This window comes from Macaca fascicularis, chromosome X (assembly GCF_037993035.2).
Source record: "Macaca fascicularis isolate 582-1 chromosome X, T2T-MFA8v1.1".
In the NCBI taxonomy this organism is placed as follows: Eukaryota; Metazoa; Chordata; class Mammalia; order Primates; family Cercopithecidae; genus Macaca; species Macaca fascicularis.
The window spans coordinates 18,647,689-18,666,462 of NC_088395.1; the positions used below are offsets into that span (position 1 = coordinate 18,647,689).

An 18,774-nucleotide genomic window follows, 5' to 3' on the forward strand; every position below is an offset into this window, starting at 1 on the left:
CTCACGCCTGTAATCCCAGCACTTTGGGAGGCCGAGGCGGGCGGATCACAAGGTCAGGAGATCGAGACCACGGTGAAACCCCGTCTCTACTAAAAATACAAAAAATTAGCCGGGCGCGGTTGTGGGCGCCTGTAGTCCCAGCTACTCGGGAGGCTGAGGCAGGAGAATGGCGTGAACCCGGGAGGCGGAGCTTGCAGTGAGCCGAGATCGCGCCACTGCACTCCAGCCTGGGCGACAAAGCGAGACTCCGTCTCAAAAAAAAAAAAAAAAAAAAAAAGAATCTCTTGTTTTATGAAAAACAGAAATCAGTTTGCTCTAGGACAGTGGAAGATATGGCATGTCTCATGCTTTTGGTCCTGGGCTTTTGGGTGCCTTGATAAAGCTCAACAACTGATTAGTTTTGTCTTTGGGGCAGTTTGGCACCTGGCTTGAGTACAGAGTTTCAATTCTAATTCTCAAGGTATGGAAGCAAATGCTAAAACCATGAAGGAAAAAAATCCCAGGACTATTATCAGAGGCCCATTATATAAAATATAGCTCAATACTTTAATTTAGGCATGCTGTTTATCCTTATTGCCTATCATATTTATCTAGTGTCTATGATGGTTAATGAAGGAGACATGGCCCCTGCCCTCATAGAGCTTACATCTAGCAGGGAAGATGCATGTTGAGCAGGTTTTTCAAGTGTGATGAGTTTGTAAAGGGAGAATCCAACCTTGTCTGAGGGATGATGGAAGGTTCCCCCATAGAAATATGGCATTAGCCTGACAGCTGAAGAATGAATTAGGCAATCAAGAAAGAGCCATAGAGGGGGATGGGAAACAGTGTTCCACAGTGAGGGGACAACTTATGCAGAGCTCAGGACAAGACTGTTTAGTTGTGAAAGAAGTTCAGGAGGGCAGGAGCATAGACTGAGGGACAGGGTGGTGCCTGATAGGGCTGGAGACATAAGAAATGATTGGATGGTTCAAAGGAATTTGGAAGGACTTCCTAGAACAAGAGAATGTCACCGAAGAATGTCATAAAATTTGTGTTTTAAAATGCAGTAGGGGGAGAGAGTTGGAGAGGGGCAAGAGTGAATACACGCAGGTCAATTAGGAAGTAGTTGAAGGTTAAAGGGATAGATAATGGGTTCTCATTTAGACTAGGGTAGTGGTGATGGAGATGCAAAGAAATAGATTCAAGAGGAATTTAGGCAATGATGATTTAAGGCTCAGTAACTGGATATGGGGGAGCTGAAAGAGGAGGGAATCGACTGTGCATGGTAGCTCATGCCTGTAATCCCAGCACTTTGGGAGGCCGAGGTGGGCGGATCGCAAGGTCAGGAGATCAAGACCATCCTGGCTAACACGGTGAAACCCCGTCTCTACTAAAAAGTACAAAAAAATTAGCCAGGTGTGGTGGCAGGCGCCTGTAGTCCCAGCTTCTTGGGAGGCTGAGGCAGGAGAATGGTGTGAACCTGGGAGGCGGAGCTTGCAGTGAGCCGAGACCGTACCACTGCACTCCAGCCTGGGCTACAGAGTGAGACTCCATCTCAAAAAAAAAAAAAAAAAAAAAAGAGAGAGGAGGGAATCAAGGGTGGCCTCCAGGTTCCCAGCTTGAGTTTGGGGGTACAGTGCATCATTCAGTGATATTGGGAATGTGTGGAAAGAGGATAGAGGTTGGGATGAGGGGGAATGATGAATTCAGTTTGGGGTAAACTGATTTGAAGTACTATTGAGTAGGCAGTTGAGTGTACATATGTGTCCAGAGATCAGAAATGAAGTGTGGCCTGGAACATCATCCTGTGGTATTGACACTAGATAATAACTGAAAGCCTGGGCAGGGATGAGATTCCCAAAGGAGAAAGTGAGGGGAGAAGAGAGCCTAGGATGGAATCTGAAGGAACCGCCACATTTAAGGTGAAGTAGAGGAGAGCTTGCAAAAGAGGCTCAGAAGAGCCAGGAGGAAAACCAAAGAGTTTATGGTCACAGAATCCAAGGGAAGAAAAGTTTTCTAGAAGGATGGTGGAGTCAGCTGTATTTAGTGTTTCAGAGAGGGCGAGAAAGGTGAGGACTGCAAGGTATCCATTGGATTAAACAGTGTGGACACCTTTGGTGAGTACCGAATGGAATTCATCTGAGAAAACATAACGTTACACTGTAGAAGCCTGATGTGACATGATTTCCATGGAAAGCTAGAGTGAGTGTATTGCATTTCATCTTCACAGTGTTGGATATTAAGTGCATGTACTGTCATCCCAAAGCAAGGAAAAGTAACCGAAATATTGTCATCATTGAATCTCCCTTCACTACTACTATTCAGACATTAAGATTCCTGACACTTTCTATTAAAATCCTCAATACCATTATGGGATCTATAACAGAGAGAGCATAACAAGCCAACTTGTTACCTTCTAGGCCTTTATCTTTGTTCAGTCTTTTCTTTTTTCCAATCATTTACTGTATAGGATGTCTGAGAAATTCTATCTAAATGAAAAGTCTTCTCCCACACAGCTTCCCCCAGCTACCACAGCATGCTTCTCTGCATTCTTGTAACATTTACACAGCCTGTGCCTACCATATATTTCTTAAGTTGTCTTATAATTGTTTCACAGAAATCTATCTTCTTTACCCAGCTATACTATAAGCTCCTTGAGGGTAGGGATGATGTCATTGGTTGCTTTTATGCTTTCCAGTCATGTGTAGCAAAGACTCAGGTAAGTAACGCTTCCAACTGATCTCTGGTTTCTTGAGTTCTTGGTGCTTGTGATACTGAGATGCCAAGGACTCTCCTTTTTGCATGACTCATGGAAGCAGGCGCTATCAACAATCAAATCACTTAAATCCCTTTCTTTTTAGGTATGGCTTCACGAAAGAAATTTTGCATAAATATAAGGTAAGACATCCTTTTTTTTTCTTTTTCTTTTTCTTTTTTTTTTTTAGTATTCATTTTGCTGTTTCTATGGAGAAATTTAAAAAGAGCCAAGAAAGACCAGATTGATGCTTTAGGAAAGGTGATAGGCCAGCTAGTCAGAATGCATGCCAATAAAATACAAGCACAGCAGGAAGCCCCGGCCACAGTAAAGTCTTATATTTTCTTTCTGGATTAAGCCACACTTTTTCATTGTGAGTTTTGTGTAAGTTTTAGCATAGATACATATTTCATCGCTTTAAAGGTACCAAGGATTTGTTTTACTTAGGTGTGGTAAAACATGCAGACATAGAAATGACTGTCATGAAGGAAGAGATTTTTATTTACAGTTCTCTGGAAAAGGGAGGCACTACACGCCACCCTGGGGGACCGCGTGGGGGAGCACCAGAGTTGGTCAGAAGGCAGAGGGAGGCTGGGTGTGGTGGCTCACACCTGTAATCCCAGCACTTTGGGAGGCTGAGGCAGGCAGATCACAAGATCAGGAGATCAAGACCAGCCTGACCAACGTGGTGAAACCCTCTCTCTACCAAAAATATAGAAATTAGCTGGGCATGGTGGCACGCTCCTGTAATCCCAGCGACTCGGGAGACTGAGGTAGGAGAATAGCTTGAACCCGGGAGGCATAGGTTGCAGTGAGCCGAGATCGCACCACTGCACTCCAGCCTGGGCAACAGAGTGCGACTCCGTCTCAAAAAAAAAAAAAAAAAGAAGGCAGAGGGAGCGAGGGGAAAACACGGTTGAGAGCCTTGATTGTGGTTTTTGTAGGACAGAGGGCGGAGGGAAGCATCTGAGTGTAATCTGGTTTAGGACTGACCAGTTTGAGTAATTTCAGCCTGCTCTGGGCCACAGAGGTTGTCCCTAGTTGTCTGGTACCTGGCCCCAGGAAGAGGAGTGTGAGAGCTCCATAAAGAAGGTAGCTGGGGTGTGGGCTCTCCATTGCTTGGTTTGCTTATGAAGGGCGAGTCATTGACTATCTAGGAATTAGCTAGCCCTGGGAGGGACAGTCTCTCCTTCAGAGTCAGCAAGGCCCCAAGATGTCATAGTATCAAAAATACAGAATAAAGGGCCGGGCACAGTGGCTCACACCTGTAATCCCAGCACTTTGGGAGGCTGAGGTGGGCGGATCACCTGAGGTCAGGAGTTCGAGACCAGCCTGGCCAACATGGAGAAACCCCGTCTCTACTGAAAATATAAACATTAGCTGGGCGTGGTGGCACACGCCTTTAGTCCCAGCTACTTGGGAGGCTGAGGCAGGAGACTCGCTTGAACCTGGGAGGCAGAAGTTGCAGTGAGCCAAGGTGGCGCCACTGCACTCCAATGTGCAACAGAGCGAGACTCCATCTCAAAAAAAAAAAAACAAAACACACACACACAGAATAAAAAGACATGATAAATACATGCTAACTGGTTAGTGACTCCTTGCTGACTTCCTTTGAGTGGCCTGAAAACCATTACTTTTTGTCCATACATGGGGACTATTCAATAAACTGAACCTATCAGAAAAACAAAACTTACTCAAGCTCTTACTTACAGCTACATGGAAAAAGAATCTTACAAATCTTGGAAGAACTCTATGCCTGGCTCCCAATCGGTACAATCGTTGACAATGAAATCCTGGTCATCCATGGTGGGATATCAGAGACCACAGACTTGAATTTACTCCACCGTGTAGAGAGGAACAAAGTAAGAAGTAATGTCGGCATGAATCTTCTCTCAGGGATTTAGAAGGGAATACGTACCTCTTCATTTATTATTTTGAATTGATTTGTGTTTTAGTGGTTGTAACTCTAAAAAGATTATAGATTTTATTAGAGTATATAAAAGTATACATTTTAAGAAAAATCTATGACTGCATGATAAAGAACTAAGTGGGTAACTTCTATATATGGAAAAAAAATTTAAATTCATGTTGAGGGTGGAAAAATGAGGAAATGTTGGCATTTCATGTCGTTTCTAAAAGTGAAAAATCCTGATTTTTAAAATTAAAATCTCAATTAATTCATTCATTTATATTGTGGTAAAATATACATAACATAAAACTTGCCACTGTAACCATTTTTAAGTGTATAGTTCAGAGGTATTAAGTATATTCACATTGTTATGCAACCATCACCATCACTACCATCTATTTACAGAATTTTCCATCATCCCAGACTGAAACTCTGGACCCGTTAAACACTAACTACCCAGTCTCCCCTCTCCCAGCCCCTGGCAACCACCATTCTACCTTCTGTCTATGAATTTCACTACTCTAGGTACTTATATAAGTGAAATCACTTATATAAGTGCAATTTATTTCTGAATTGATATGATTTCCCACATAATACACATCAAATAACTTAGGATAATTTTTTTGGAAATATTTTTTGAAATGTTTAAATAATCATGCTAAATACAAGCAGAGCGGGAACTAGTATGGAACCTCTGAGACAAGTGGCAATGTGGTGCCTGTGAAGATCTCACGCCTCGTGAAGGGTTCCTTGGACGGGTCTTACAGGGTCACTGGAGTTGTCTTCCTCCTCTACCTGGGCCAAGAGGAAGCCCTTAGGCTAGAGGTGTAGGGGGCGCCACATGGGTTGAGGACCAGTAATAGCAGTGGAGCCAGATGATGCTCTATGGTCCTAGTGGGAAACCTGAACTGTTACCCCTCAGGACTGATCATCAACTTCCAACCAACCTGGGCGGGGGGCATCTAGAGCTGGAATTTAATCTGATAGAGACAGAAATGTGACCCCAGCGGCACCTTGACTTTTTGGATCCTTTATACCTTTATACACATGTGAATGAGAACGTTGTTGCTAGCATCCTCCCGTCTTTTTAATTAAAGTTTAATAAGTCTGACCTCCAGACCAGATGAGATCCCCTTTTATATACTGTCAAGCCCCTTGTACATATCTTTCATCACAGTTACCAAATTTAAGTAAGAAATTGTGGTACTGTTTGTTTATTATCTTCCTCTGTTTTTCTAGTCCATTGATAAAACCCCAGCACCTGGGATGTAGTAAGTATTTAATATTCATTAACTATCTCCTGAGAGATTTAAGATCAAAGCAGGGCAAACCTAAAACAAAACTGAGGCCGGGCACGGTGGCTCACACCTGTAATCCCAGCACTTTGGGAGGCCGAGGCAGGCGGATCATGAGGTCAGGAGATTGAGACCATCCTGGCTAACATGGTGAAACCCTGTCTCTACTAAAAATACAAAAAATTAGCCGGGCGTGGTGGTGGGCACCTGTAGTCCCAGCTACTGGGGAGGCTGAGGCAGGAGAATGGCGTGAACCCAGGAGGTGGAGCTTGCAGTGAGCTGAGATCGCGCCACTGCACTCCAGCCTGGGCGACAAGGCGAGACTCCGTCTCAAAAAAAAAAAAAAACTGAATAGAAAGTTTTTTACAGCCCTCTCCTGATTCTGTGGTGATTTTACATACCACCCTTTCCCACCTCACCAACTGATGATGGTGCGTCCTGGCTTATATCTGTTGTCCTGTTGTAATTATTAATAGTACCTCCTTTTACTCTTAAAAAAAGAAAAATCCCAGTTGCAGCCAGGCATGCTAGCTCACCCCTGTAATTCCAGCACTTTGGGAGGTTGAGGTGGGCAGATCGCTTGAGACCAGGAGTTTGAGACCAGTCTGGTCAACATAGCAAGACCTCAGCTCTACAAAAAAGAAAAAAATTAGCCAGGAGTGGTGGTGCACACCTGTGGTCCCAGCTACTTGGGAGGCTGAAGCATGGGGACTGCTTGAACCCAGCAGTTTGAGATTGCAGTGAGCTATGATTGCACCACTGCACTCCAGCCTGCATGACAGAGAGACCTTGTCTCAAAACAAACAAACAAACAAACAAAAAAATGCAACAAAACCCAGTTGCAATAAAATTTAAGCCCACTCTAAGTTTAAGGTACCTTTCCCATTATATCAGTGAGTAGTCAAGCCAATAAGACATTTTGATCAAGATATAATAGTCAGTATTAACATAATGAGTGGATTAGATTCTAGCCAAGAGCACAAGGGAACATGATGTCTTTGTCAGTCAAATATTGGCAAACACAGGGCATGAATGCCACACTCTATCGCCACCTGCCCTATGACTACAGTGCTAATCAGTCATGGCAGCCTCTTCCAATTGATCAGATGGAAAACTTTCGCTTTCCTGAAGTTAGCCTGAGCAGCCAGGTCTATCAAGGGCTCTTTGAGATATTGAGAAGATGCCTCTGGGATGTCCCTCACTAGCTCTGTGGAGATCCCAAGTTGAGAGCCACCTTAACATAGTAAAGACTGTGAGGCTGTCACATTAGACAGACAGAACTAGGTTAACATCCTGCCTCTGCCACTTCCTGGGTGACTGGGCAACATACTGAAGTTTTTAATCCTTGGTTTCCACACTTATAAACTGAAGATAAAAATACTTACCATATTGGATTGTTGGGATGATTAAATGTAATTACCTATATGAAGAAAATGGTGGCCAGGTTTGGTGGCTCACACCTGTAATCCTAGCACTTTGGGAGGCTGAGGCACGCGGATCATTTGAGGGTAGGAATTCAAGACCCGCCTGGTAGCTGGGCGCGGTGGCTCAAGCCTGTAATCCCAGCACTTTGGGAGGCTGAAACGGGCAGATCACGTGGTCAGGAGATCGAGACCATCCTGGCTAACACAGTGAAACCCCGTCTCTACTACAAAATACAAAAAAACTAGCCGGGCGAGGTGGCGGGCACCTGTAGTCCCAGCTACTCCAGAGGCTGAGGCAGGAGAATGGTGTAAACCCGGGAGGCGGAGCTTGCAGTGAGCTGAGATCCGGCCACTGCACTCCAGCCTGGGCGACAGAGCGAGACTCCGTCTCAAAAAAAAAAAAAAAAAGACCCGCCTGGTCAGAAAGGTGAAACCCTGTCTTTACTAAAATACAAAAAAATAGCTGGGCATGGTGGTACACACTTGTAATCCCAGCTACTTGGGAGGCTGAGGCGGGAGGATCACTTGAACCCAGGAGGCTGACGCTGCAGTGAACCAAGATCAAGCCACTGCACTCCAGCCTGGGCGACAGTAAAACACTATTTCAGAAAAAAAGAAAGAAAGAAAAAAAAAAAGAAAAGGGAAGGGAAGGGAAGAAAATGGCATATACTACTAAACATATAGCTCTCTCCTCCAGTTCTCTCTTCTTTTTTCCTGATATTTGATTCTGAGGTTTGTGTTTCAGTCACCAATACAGATCCTGGGGAGGAGTTTGTGGGCCAGCAATTTTCTCAAGATACCTAAAGTTTCACCTCCTAACAGTTTCACTGTTCTACCTGCTCATAAGACTGGCTTTAAAGATAGAAATTCAACTTGTATATTGTTTGTGTCTTCTACCTTTCCTTGGGTGAGGTTGAACTGGTAACACACACTTGTTGTATTAAATATCGTTGAACTATAGTGAAAATGATAGGTTCAACCATTTGGAACTCTATCAGATGAGACATAAAAGTAGATTTTTCCAGTCCAATTTTATAACCCCCACTTTCCCATCCCATAGGACCCTCCAACCCTCTGTGACAGGAGGGACCGTACTTCCTGATTTACACCGGTGGTCACCATGGTATCATTGTTAACAGGGGAGGGGAAGGGTTGGGGGAATTTGATGACAACCTCTATTCTAGGTTCATTTAAGGTATTTTGTAAGGTGGGCAGGTTGAGGGGGGTCAACGCAGAGGGACTAAAGAATGAAGGTGGCTCATGCCTATAGTCCTAGCACATTGTGAGGCCGAAGTGAGAGGATCACTTGAGACCAGAAGTTCAAGACCAGACCAGCCTGGGTAACATAGCAAGACCCCATCTCTACCAAAAAAAAAAAAAAAAAAAAAAAAGAAGTGAGTTGTGTGGACCCAAGTCCAGAGGGTCCTCCCAGAATATTCTGCTCTGCCCGTAATGGGGACATTTGCTGGCAGGAGACAGGGCAGGTAGGCTGTGAACTAGCTAGCAATAGCTGAGCTTGAATTTCTACCTAGCTCAATGAGACAGGACCTCAGAATAAGATTCAATTTCATTTTTGAAAAATAAAGGTAAGATTTCCTACACACTCTAGTTTGTAAAAGAAACTAAGTACCTACCACAGAGAACTTGTCTATCACTGAACTATGGCCACTAGTATAACAGAAGTATTGTTTAACATTGTTTTGTTTAAAGAGATGGTGCTACAAAGAAACAAGTATAAAATCACAGTCTCTGCTTGTGTAAGGGAACAAGAGGGATTCTAGTAATTGATGCCCTATCAGAAAGACATTTTGTTTTCCAAAGAAACACAGCAGTTTTGTTGCCAGGATTGGAGAACATCGTCAATGGCTGGCAGAGTCAGGCTGAGAACCACAATACATTTAGGTTGAAGGGCTTCTGAAGTTTTCAACCTATGTCTCCTTTAAGAACTTTCTTGGACACATGTATCTTTTCTCATTTCTTCTGGAAAGCATAACAAAATGCACAGCAGCCACCCTCTTAAGAGGTGTTTCTGAACTCCTGAAAATCCTATGGCTAGATAAAGGCTCAATAGGAGACTAGTTGCCCCTACCTTAGCATCGTCCATTTTCTGTGTGGATGCCACAGAATGTGTTTAACACCTACAGAGAAACTCCAATGAAACACAGAAACTCTTTCTTTATAGGGCAATGTCTGTAATTGAAAAATGTACCAACAGATTGTAACAGACCCACTTTACAGACATCAGTGGATAAGTGAGATGTAGGAGGTGGGTGAGATGCAAAAAGTGACCGTGTGTTTTTCACTGGGTTGTGGCACCACGATATAGAAAGAATCCCAACTGGGACTGAAGTCTCTGTATGCAATAGAATAAGCAGAGGGATGGACTAAAGCATGGATTTGTTTTATAGATGAAATCTGTGCTGATACCACCAACGGAAACGAACAGAGACAATGACACTGACTCGAAGCACAATAAAGTAGGTGTGACTTTTAATGCACATGGAAGAATCAAAACAAATGGATCTCCTAGTGAACACTTACCAAAGCATGAATGGGAACAGGTAGGTAATCAGGGTGTTCACTGCAGTGGCAACAATGACACCAGCGTGCATGCTGCCCCTTACAATATATAGATAAAGAGTGACTTTACCTTCACAAGCAGACCACATGATTCTCTTGGAATTCATCACTATATTTTAAACAGCTTTATTGAGATATAATTCACATACCATGTAACTCACCCATTTAAATTGTATAATTCAATGGTTTTTCGTATATTCACAGTGTTGTACAACTAGCGTCACAATCTAATTTTAGAACGTTTTCATCATCTGAGAAAGAAACTACATACCTATTGGCATCACTCCCCACTCCCTTCTGTAGCCACCCTGTGCCACCTAACAGCCTTAGGCAACCCTCAGTCAGCTATCCGTCTTTACAGATTTGCCTATTCTGAACATGTTGTAGAAATGGACACATAAGTGATGTTTTGTGTCTGGCTTCTTTCACTCAGCACAATGTTCTGGAGGCTCATCCATGTTGTAGCATGTATCAGTACTCAACATCTATTTGTTGCTGAATAATATTCCGTTATATGGATATACACATTGTATTTATTCATTCATAAGTTGATGGACATTTGGGTTGTTTCCACTTTTTGGCTATTATGAATAATCCTTCTGTGAACCATCACATACAAGTTTTTCTGTGCATGTATGTTTTTATTTCTCCTAAGTGTATACCTAGGAGTGGAACTGCTGAGTCATAAGCTAACTCTTAATCAAGTTTAACATTTTAAGAAAGTCCCAAACTGTTTTCCCAAGTGGCTGCACCATTTTACATTTCCACTAGCAATGGATGAAGGTTCCAGTTTCTCCACATCCTCTCTAACACTTGTTATTGTCTATCATTTTGATTATAGCCATCCCAGAGGGCATGAGATGGAATCTCATTACGGTTTTGATTTGCATTTCCCTAATGACTAATGATGTCAAGCATCTTTTCATGTGTTTATTGGATATTTGTAGATCTTCTTTGGAGAAGTGTCTATTCAGATCCTTTGCCTATCTTAAAAATTGAGTTATTTATCTTTTTATTATTGCATTGTAAGAGGTTTTTCAAATATATTCTACATACCAATCCTTTATCAGGGATATTATTTGCAAATACCCTCTCCCATTCTGTGGGTTGTCTGTTCCCCTTTCTTGATGGTGTCCTTTGCAGTACAGCAGTTTTTAATTTTGATGATGCCCAGTCAAAATGATGTATTTTTTCTCTTTGGTTGCTCGTGTTTTTGATGTTGTATCAAAGCTACTGCCTAACCCAAAGTCATAAAGATCTATTACTTTGTTTTCTTCTAAGAATTTTATACATTTAGCTCTTAAATTTAGGTGTCTGATCCATTTTGAGTTAATTTTTGTGTGTGGTGGGAGTTGAGATTCCAAATTCTTTCTGTTTTATGTGGATATTTAGTTATCCCAGCACCATTTCTTTTTTTTTTTTTCTTTTTTTTTGAGACAAAGTCTCGCTCTGTCACCCAAGCTGGAGTGCAGTGGTGCGATCTCGGCTCACTGCAACCTTTGCCCCCCAAGTAGTAGCTTGGATTACAGGCATGCGTTACCACACCCGGCTAATTTTTGTATTTTTAGTAGAGATGGGGTTTCACCATGTTGGCCAGGCTGGTCTCGAACTCCTGACCTTAGGTGATCTGCCCACCTTGGCCTCCCAAACTGCTGGGATTACAGGCGTGAGCCACTGTGCCCGGCCACCAACACCATTTCTTAAAAATACTATACTTTCCTTATTAATTTTTCTTGACACCCTTATCAAAAAATCAGTTAACCATAATAAAAGGATTTATTTCTAGACTCTTAATTATAGTTCACAATTCTATGTTTATCCTTATGTCAATACTGTACAATTTTGATTACTGTAGCTTTGTGCGAAGTTTTAAAATTGGAAAGTGTGAGTTCTCCAACTTTGTTCTTCTTTTTCCAGATTGTTTTGGCTATTCTGGGTCCCTTGAATTTCCATATGAATTTTAGGATTAGTTTGTCAATATCTACCAAAAAGCAGCTGGGATATTGGTAGGGTTGCCTTGAATCCATAGGTCAATTTGGGTATTATGGCTGTTTTGAGATGTCTTTCCATTTATTTAGATCTTTAATTTCAACAATGTATACACATATACACGTCTTGCTCTTGTTTTGTTAAATTTATTCCTAGGTGTTTTTGATGCTATTGTAAATAGAATTGTTTTCTTAATTACATTTTGGATTGTTCATTGCTAGTGTATAGAAATACAACTGACTTTTATATACTGACATTGTGTTGTGAACTTTGATAAACGTATTAGTTCTAATGGTTTTTAGTGGATTTTTTGAGATTTTCCACATACAAGATTATGTTATCTGTGAATAATTTTACTTCTTCCTTTCCAATCTGTCTGCCTTTTCTTTTCCTTTTTTTTCTTTTTGCTTAATTGCCTTGTCTAGAACCTCCAGTACACTGTTGAATAAAAGTGAAGAGAGTAGATATCTTTGTCTTGTTCATGATACTGGGGAAAGCATTCAGTCTTTCATCAAGTATGATATTAGCTGTGTATTTGTTTGTAGTGGCCTTTTATTACATTGAGGAAGTTTCTTTCTATGCTTAGTTTATTGAGGGTTTTTATTGTGAAAGAGTGTTGGATTTTGTCAAGTGCTTTTTCTGAATACATTAAAATGATGTGTTCTTTCCCTTTATTCTATTAATATGGTACATTATATTAATTGATTTCAGAGATGTTGAACCAACCTGACATTCCTGGGATAAATCCCACTTAGTCATGATGTATAATCCACCTTCTATGTTGCTGGCTTCCATTTGGTAGTATTTTTTGAGGATTTTTGCATTTATATTCATAAGAGCTATTGGTCTATGGTTTTCTTTTCTTGTGATATCTTTGTCTGGTTTTGGTATAAGTTTGGCCTCATAAGAGGAATTAGAAAGTATTGTCTCCTCTTCTATGTTTTAGAAGAGTCTGTGAAGGATTGATTTTAATTCTTCAAATGTTTGATAGAATCCATCATTGAAGCCATCTGGGCCTGGGCTTTTCTTTGTAGGAAGTTTTAAAATTACTAATTTCAATGTTTTTCCTTGCTATAGTTGTATTCAAATGTTTTGTTTCTTCTTGAGTAGTTTGTGTTTTGGTAGTTGTGTCTTTCTTGGAATTTGTTTCATTTCCTGAAACAAGTTCATTTCATGAAATTCATTTCATCTACTTTATCTAATTTGTTCACCTAAAGTTGTTTGTAGTACTCCTTTATAATTTTTTTTTCTCTTGAAAGTTTGGTAGTAATATTCCCTCTTTCATTCCTGATATTAGTAATTTGAGTCTCCTCTGTTTTTTCTTGGTTTCTCAGTCTCACTAAGGTTTGTCAATGTTATTGATCTTTTCGAAGAACCAACTTTTAGTTTTATTGATTTTTCTCTATTGTTGTCTATTATCTATTTCATTTATTTCTGCACTAATTATTAACAGTGGAGGGTGTCCAGGTTCTTGGCGTCTTGAACAATGAATTGGACAAAACACACAAACAAGGCAAGGAGGGAATGAAGGGTTTTATTGAAATGAAAGTACACTCCACTTTCATGTGTGGGAGTGTGGGAGTGGCCTGAGCATAGGGGCTGAAAGGCCCTGTTATAGAATTTTTGGGAGTTTCAATACCCCCTAGAGGATTCCATTGGTTACTAGGAGTACACCCTATGTAAATGAAGAGTTTGAAGTAAAGTTACAGAGTCATTTACAGCATAAACCCTACGGAAAGGATATTTCCTGTCATAGCTGAAGTGTGAATTGGCCTTATGTTCCCTGCCTCCAGACCCTATTTTCCTGCCTCATAATCTTTATCATTTCCTTCCTTCTGCTTGTTTTAGGTTTAGTTTGCTCTTCTTTTTTTAGTTTCCTTAGAAGGTAATATCATTGATTTGAGATCCTTTTTATTTTTTAATAAAGATACAAATCTTCCTTTAAGTACTGCTTTAGCTCCATCCCTTAAGTTAGCTATGTTATTAAACAATTGCTGCTGACTTAAAAAAAATAGTTTTGCTATGTTGTGCTTTTGTTTTCAATAGTATTGTCTAAATATCCTTGTGATTAACTTATCTGTTATTTGGTAGTGTGTTGTTTAATTTCCACATATTTATGAATTCCCCATATTTCTTTCGTTTATTGATTTAAAATTTAATTTGATTGTGGTCAGAGAATACATGCTTTGCCTGATTTAAATTCCTTTAAAACTTTTTTTCTTTTTTTGGTAAATCCTTTTAAAATTTGTTGAGGCTTTTTTTGTGGCCTAGCATATGGTTTATCCTGGAGAATGCTCCATGTGCACTTTAGAAGACTATATATTTCACTCTTATTGGGTGGAGTGTTTTATATATGTCTCTTTGAACATATTTATAATAGTTGCTTTGAAATCTTTGTCTGCTAAGTCAACGTCTAGTCCCTTCAAAAGCAGTTTTTGTTGCCTGCTTCCCCACTCTGCCCCCTCACCCCCCACCCCCTACCCCTGCCCCGCCCTCTTCGCATGTCGTGTAATCTTACATTGTAGTAACCCTAGGTAGTTATTCCCATGCCCCTCTGGGGCTTGTTGTTATTTGCTTTTTTGTTTGTTTGTTGAGTGACTTGTCTGGACTAGTTTAGTGAAGTCTATTCGCCTTCAGTGTGCAGCCTCTGATGTCACTCTTCACAGAGTGCTGCCTTGGGCATGCATACAGTTTCTCCGACCACCCGGGCTACTGTGGTTTTAATTGGACTCTCTTTGTCTCTTTCCCTGATCTCTCCTTTAAGCTTCGTACCCATCTGCCTCTATTTGAAGCAGTCCCAGCTGTTAGCCTTCACTAATTGCTAGCTGATTGCTCTATTGTGTTTAACAATGCCCTGGCCCACAGAGTGTTCTACAGTCTGATCCGATTAAAGCTGGACCCCTTCGCAGGGGCAGGGCTTTAACCATGTTTGAGGCTTACTCCGACCTCCACAAAGGCTCCTTTCTCATCTGTCTGTTTCCCCGATTCAGTCTGTTAAATTTCTTCTAGCTGGTGTACTGTTGCTACTAGTATCTCAGCACTACCATCCTCCTTGTAAATGCTTATTCCCAACATCTCCATTGCTTTCAACAGTGCCTTTAGGCATGAACTTCCTTGCACTCTGTGCCAAATAAGGCCAGTCCCCTTAGGCAGAGTGGCAGTGCTCTGTTCTTGACCTGCCTCTCCCCCTGGGCCAAACCACTGTGCCATCACACTGCACCTGGGAGCAGGGACAGTGACCCACTTTTCCTCCAGTGACGGCCCTGTTCCACAAGCAGGGTAGTAGGCAGGGATGATAGCCCCTGGTCTTCTTGGCTTGCCCTTCCTGGCATAGCACCTCTTCCTTATGATTAAGCAAGCGTGGGGGCAGTTGGGGTCTAGCACCTGCAAGCTGCCATGCCTAGGATAGGGCATCTGCCCAATGAGTGGGGGAAGTGAACCCCAGTCCTCTCTGCTGTGCTTGCCTGGAACCCAGCTTCTGTAATGCAGAGCTGGGGGGAATGAGGGATGCCCATCAGCTTGCTGCTTCTGGGACAAAACCATAGCCCTCTGCTGAGAGCTTGGGGCAGAAGGAGCCCCGCCTTGGATGCGTCCACTTGAAGTAGAGCATCCTTCATGCTGATCAGTGAAGGCAGTTAGAGTAGCTCATGGCTCAAATGCCACACACTCTCTCTGTTGGTATCAAAATTTAGTAAGTTTTCTTAAATGTTTCTCCGTATGCTGCATGCCATTAGGACAATTTCCAGTGGCTTCAACTGGTTTAATTTTTTTTTTAAGTGATTTTCCGCTGGGCGTGGTGGCTCACGCCTATAATCCCAGCACTTTGGGAGGCTGAGGTGGGCGGATTGCTTGAGCCCAGGAGTTGGAGACCAGCCTCGGCAACTTGGCAAAACCCCGTCTCTAAAAAGTACAAAAATTAGCCGGGCGTGGTGGTGCATGCCTGTAGTCCCAGCTACTCGGGAGGCTGAAGCAGGAGCATGGCTGCTCGAACCTGGGAGGTGGAGGCTGCAGTGAGCTGAGATCATGCCACTGCACTCCAGCCTGGGCGACAGAGCGGGACCCTGTCTTAAAGAAAAAGATGTTCACAAGTTAAATGGTTGTTTCACTGGGGGGGGGGTCTGCCAAGCCCCTAACACTGCCATTCCTGTCATTATGTTGTCATTTTGAGACCTGTACTTAGTATGTCTATAAACATGGATGTAAAGGCAATAAGCCGTGTACTCATCTTTGTGACAGCGTGCATATCCGGAGCTGCCTGTCTAGAGTCTCTGGCAGCTTCTGGCATGGAGTAAGATCTATAAATATTCCCTTCATTCATTCATCCATTCAACAAGAATGTATTGATCACTCCTGAGTACTCTTGCTCATTTGTCTTGGTGAAATTTGGCGTTTTTCTAAATTTCCAGTCCTACATTTTAACTGCTTTCTTGTCAGTTTTTACCCCATATGGCAGGGATGAGTTCTTAAGAACAACAGCTATGTGTATTATGTCATTAAGTTTTTAAAGCAACCTGATGATGTAGATAATATTATTCCTGTTTCCCGAAAGAAGACACTGAAGCTCACATAAGTTGAATAATTTTCTAAATGATGGGTCTAGATTTGATTCCAAATTTGTTGGACTCTACACTTCTCATTTTTAACTGTTAGGCCACACCATGTCTCTCACTATAGGAAAAGATGTTACAGGACACTGGGTTTTGTTTGTTTGGGTTTTTTTTTTTTTTTTTGAGATGGAGTCTCACTCTGTCACCCAGGCTAGAGTGCAGTGGCGCAGTCTCAGCTCATTGCAACCTCCGCCTCCTGGGTTTAAGCAGTTCTCCTCTCTCAGCCTCCGGAGTAGCTGGGATTACAGGCATGCACCACCATGGCCGGCTAATTTTTCTATTTTTAGTAGAGACTGAGTTTCACCATATTGGTCGGGCTGGTCTCGAACTCCTGACCTCAGGTGATCCACCTGCCTTGGCATCCCAGAGTGCTGGGATTACAGGTGTGAGCCACTGTGCCCGGCCCCAGAACACTGTTTTTCAACTTCTTGGATGGGAATGTTATGACCTCTTAGAAAGGTCTTTTGTAGACTTTTCTTCAGGTTTCCTGTTCTGAAAGAACTGAAATGAAATTATTGGAAATGGACTGATGCTTAATGATAAAAGTGTTCTTCCTGTAGATAGAATCATAACCATAATAAGTAGCTTTCGTTTTCAGATATAAACACACATACATGCATTTGCAATGTCACAAGTACACAAAGACACATGCCCACGTGATATTGGTTACATCTGTAGCTGGGAAACATAATCAAACAATTACCAAACACTGTTGAATTTCTTACTTCCCTTCAGTCATTGTTAAAGAAACCTCTATTTCTTGATTTAGGACCATTATACCTTGATTGCTGAAAATGTTGACTAAAATGTGATTTCTGGTGTAAAATATACCCTAATCGATGAGGAGAGAGAGAGGTAGGGAGAGAGACAGAGGGAGAAATGGTATTCATCATTGGCTGCGAGTCCAAAATATTTAAAAATCAAGTAAGCATGAGAGGCAACTCATAGCAAGTAGGAAGGGATGCCTCCTTAAACCTTGACATCCAAATCCCAAAGACTGAAGGTTAGAACAAGCTCTTCTAGGATTATGGTGAATAAAGAAGATAATGTTAAAGAAATGGGAGCTGCACACAAAGAAAATTGTGGCCTCTGGAAGCCTAGATGAGTTAGAGCCTTAAGAAGTGGGAGGGAGGAGACTGGGGCTCGCTATTCCACAACAGAACCTCCCGCTCCCCAAACAATAGAGATGTGGCGTCTTGCAGACCCCACACACATGATCGGAGCTGACATTGGGTAAAATGGGCCAGAACCTCATTTCTGATGTTTAATCATTTCAGTTGTGCCCCTAATTTTCTTTCCTCAGTTCCTGGTACATAGTGGATAAACACACACATAAGTTATGCTAGAGCCGAAATTTCCAGATAAAAACAGAGCTCACAATTACTTTATTTCTTAATATCTATGAGCTGTTTTGTATAAAGATCATATACTCTTTATTTTATCTTGTAGTCATGGAAATTCATAATTCTTGGCAGAGTGCTATAGTTTAAATTTTCCCTTATGTTCACTGAGATGTGGGGATATATTTAATCAGAGTTAAGTCACTGTACAGAGATGAATATGATACTCTGTAAGACAGACTTACAAGGGGACAGAGGCCAAAAAGATTTCAAAAATAATTTAAATTATTTATAGCCTGAATGACTCCCCTCTCTTTATTCATTCATTTAACAGGTATTTATTGAGCACCTACTATGTGTCATACACTGTTCTAGGCTTCTGGGAAATGTCAATGACTAAATAAAGATCAGTTACCTTGCAGAGCTTACATTTTAAAGGGAGGAGTTACATGATAAACAATATAATAATAAATAAATGATATACCTTAAGTGATAAGTTCTTTTTTTATTATTATTTTTAGACGGAGTCTTGCTCTATCTCCCAGGCTGGAGTGCAGTGGCGCAATCTGGGCTCACTGCAAGTTCCGCCTCCCGGGTTCACACCATTCTCCTCCCAAGTAGCTGGGACTACAGGCGCCCGCCACCACGCCCAGCTAACTTTTTTGTATTTTTAGTAGAGACGGGGTTTCACTGTGTTAGCCAGGATAGTCTCAACCTCATGATCCGCCTGCCTCGGCCTCCCAAAGTGCTGGGATTACAGGCGTGAGCCACTGCGCCCAGCCTTAAGTGATAAGTTCTATGGGAAAAATAAAAACTAGAGCAGAGTTAGGGAGAACAGGAAAACTGGTCTTGGGGACAAAATTGCAATTTTTTTTTTTTTTTTTTTTTTTTGAGAC

General features: G+C 41.7%; 1 protein-coding gene across 15 annotated transcripts in view; it reads left to right on the forward strand.

Annotated features, from left to right (window-relative positions):
• The window catches only part of PPEF1 (protein phosphatase with EF-hand domain 1), a 149,919-nt gene that overhangs the window by 101,703 nt on the left and 29,442 nt on the right, over positions 1–18,774 (forward strand). For all 15 annotated transcript variants that reach the window (XR_012429808.1, XR_012429809.1, XM_074028973.1 and 12 more), the window contains 3 exons: positions 2,841–2,877; positions 4,447–4,596; positions 9,771–9,923. Coding sequence is in view for 13 of the 15 variants with exons in the window: in XM_074028973.1 (XP_073885074.1) it covers positions 2,841–2,877; positions 4,447–4,596; positions 9,771–9,923 (340 nt within the window). In the remaining 2 variants the exon portion in view is untranslated. The remainder of the gene's footprint in view (positions 1–2,840; positions 2,878–4,446; positions 4,597–9,770; positions 9,924–18,774) is intronic.